The sequence below is a fragment of the Ursus maritimus genome, unplaced genomic scaffold, assembly GCF_017311325.1.
Source record: "Ursus maritimus isolate PB19 unplaced genomic scaffold, ASM1731132v1 scaffold_32, whole genome shotgun sequence".
Taxonomy (NCBI): Eukaryota; Metazoa; Chordata; class Mammalia; order Carnivora; family Ursidae; genus Ursus; species Ursus maritimus.
Window position 1 is genome coordinate 20271011 of NW_024425786.1, and position 2980 is coordinate 20273990.

At 62.6% G+C, this 2980-nt stretch overlaps 1 protein-coding gene across 1 annotated transcript in view; it reads right to left on the bottom strand.

Annotated features, from left to right (window-relative positions):
* Window positions 1–988, bottom strand: part of MAP3K6 (mitogen-activated protein kinase kinase kinase 6) — a 13265-nt gene extending 12277 nt beyond the window's left edge. The window contains exon 1 of the mRNA XM_040645561.1: window positions 962–988. Coding sequence (XP_040501495.1) covers window positions 962–988 — 27 coding nt within the window. The remainder of the gene's footprint in view (window positions 1–961) is intronic.
* Between the last annotated feature and the right edge of the window lie 1992 nt (window positions 989–2980).

Below are 2980 nucleotides of genomic sequence, written 5' to 3' on the forward strand. Positions count from 1 at the left end.
AGCGGGCTGGGACCCTCATCCCACTGTTCAGAGCCTGTGGGCACTGGGCGTGGAGAAAAGGAGCTGTGCACCAGCCGCCAGCCTGTCCCAGGCCATTTGAAAGGCAGGTGTTGCGCAGACACAGAAGTCCCCTACCCTGAGTCCTCAACGCAGTCTCTTGAAAGGGGCCGATACCAGCAGTGTGTGTAGACAGTGCTGTGCCTGCGTGTGTATAGCTGTTTGTACCTCTGTGTGTGACAGTGTCTGCGAGGGCCTGTGTGCGTCAACATATGTGAGACGTGAGAGTCTAAGGACGTGTCTTTGTGTCCTCGAGGTCGAGTCAGCCTTCATTTTTAGGCTGCGATTTTAGGGCCATCAGACAAGCTTGTTCCCAGACTCTCCGATGAACAAGTGTCAGGGGCTGGGCGTCCGGGTCGGCGGAAGGGAGGGGTGACCAGCGCGGGAATAGCCACCTTTCTGGCCCCGCCCCCTAGCGCCGCTACCCTGCCTCCAGCTCCGCCCACTACCTCGCAACTTCAGGGGCCTCATAACTTAAGCTCCTTCGGCCAGAATCCCGCGCCGAAGGATCCTTTCGTTTCTCTTTCTGCCTCTCTAGCCCGATCCTCGGAAGTAGTGTGTCACCGCCTCTGGGCTCCAGCCCCCCAAGAACCGCCCCTTTCCCTAGTCCAAGCTCCACCTCCCAGGATCCGCCCTCACGAGCTCCAAGCGAGATCGTCTTGAGGCTGAGCCCTCCAACCCCACTGTTGAGATACCACAGTCTGCCCCGCACCCAGCCTCGCCTCAATGCTAACCCCGCTGCCCAGGCTCCGTGCCGACTTCAGAGTGCTTTAAGCCCCAACCCTGAACCCCGGAGGCTCCGGGCCTGGATCCACTAAGTCCCGGCCCAAGCCGGACCGTGCTCCAGATCCCCTAAATTCCACTTTTATCATGGCCCTACCTCGAACCCCTCAAACTAGCTCACCTTGTGGCCCCCAGACCTCACACCCATCTCGGGGTCTCCCCGGAATCGCCGAACCACGCCCCTTTCGGCCCGCCCCGGGACCTTAAGCCCCGCCCCATCCCCGGCCCCGCCCCCAGCGCGCTCTCACCCGCGTTGTAGAAGGAATCCAGCGCCGCGGTGTCTCCCAGCGCCAGCGTCCCGAAGGGCAGGGTACACAGCTGCGGTCGCGGTCGCGGTCCGGGGAGCTGCGCGCAGGCCTCGCGCAAGCAGCGCAGGGGCAGCGGCTCCGCCTCGGCTCCCGCCTCGGCCTCCACCCCGGGCTGCGGCTCCCGGGTCAGCACGTAGACCACGCTGAGCGGCCGGCTTCGCGCGCAGCCCCGGCCCGGGGGCGCCGCGTGGGGCCGGCCCCGGCTCAGCGCCTCGGCCAGCGGGTCCTGCCAGCAGCTGCCGGCGGGCTCCAGGGCTCCGGACCGCAGGCACGGCCCTGCCGTGCGGGGGCGCTCGGGCGTCGAGCGCCCGGCTCTGGGCACCCGGGGAGGGGCAGGAGCCAGTGGCTACGGATCCAGGGATCTCAGTATCGGGAATCTGGTACGGGATCTGAAAATCCAGACTCGGCCAGAGGTCCTGTTCCGGGGATCTGGAGCCCAGGGCGAGATCCGGGGTCCGACTTGCAAGGTCCTGAGGATCTGAAGTCGGGGATTGGGCCCCGGGAATCTGGGACATCCAGTGATCGGCGGCTCAGAGTCACGTAGGGGATCCCGGGAATAGATCCGGGCGTGTCCACCACCCGGACTCCGCAGGAAAGAGTCTGCCGTCGCTCTCCCCTGCCCTCACATGTAGGCCGGGCCCAGCCCTTTCCCGGCCGACTGGGAAAGCTCCACCCTCGGCCCTGGGGCAGCGCCGCTCCCTAGCGGCCCCGGGACTTGGCCTCTCCCCTCCCTCCTCTCCCGCCAGAACTACCGAGACTGGCGGCTTCCGGAACAGCCTGTGCCCCTGTGCGGGCCAACCAGTGTGGACTGCTCAGGGCAGGCGCCTATAAGGTGTGTGCCCAGGCCAGGGCTAGGGGGGGAGGTGTGGACCGCAGGACCTGCCCCGCAGGGATCTGCTGAATGAGTGGATCTCCAGAGACATCAGGGTGTGCAGAACACAGTGAAGAGCCTACGTGATCCGCGGCCCTGCTGTGCTGGCAGGGAGGGACTAGAATGGGGGAAGCCTGCTGCTTGGCCTCCCAGGAGCACGGTACTTGGCATCTGAGCCCAGGCTTTGCCCTTTCGCCAGGGGGCTGCTTTCCCCAGAATCTAATTTGTGGAGCCTTGCTGACCTCTGACCTCCAGCCTAACATGACCATGGGACGGGAGTCCCCGCACAAACTTTACCTACCCGAAGATCCGGAAACCTCAGCCCTTGAGCTACCACAACTGCACAGGCTCCAAAAATCCCTAACCTTCCGGCGTGAGTTAGTGAGGCGGCAGTCTGGTGTTCCAGAACCTCACTGGGTTCTGGAATCAGGAACTGGGGACGCAGAGAGTCTCCAAGATCGCTCGGCTCCGTGCCAGAGCAGCATGCAAGCCCAGGACTACCTGTCAGACTGCAGTTATCATCGTCTGAACTGTGTGTTGCGCTGCCACTTTCTAGAATGTGAATCTAGCAAGTTAACTGCTTGATAATTATTACACTGTGGAAGAAAAATGCACCTTCCCTGGCTTGACTTTGAGTTCAAACCAGCCTGGAATGGGACAGGCAAGAAGTAGAGAATGAGAGCTTGGCTCACTAGAGAGGCGGGGTGGAGAACAGATGGCTTAGAAGGCCCAGGGTGAGACGCTGCTCAGGGGTCCCCACAAAACCATCCACCTGTAGGACCTGGAGGGCACCAAGGGGCTGTCAGTGGATGTTTGAATCCTTCCAAGTCCTCCACCACATGCTCCTTTGTCCTTGGCTTGCACACCTCCAGAGATGGAAGCCTCACTACCTTTTGAGGCCAACCCTTCCATCTTCCTGACTGGAAGGAAGGTCTTCCTTGAATGGACCTGAACCCTGTGT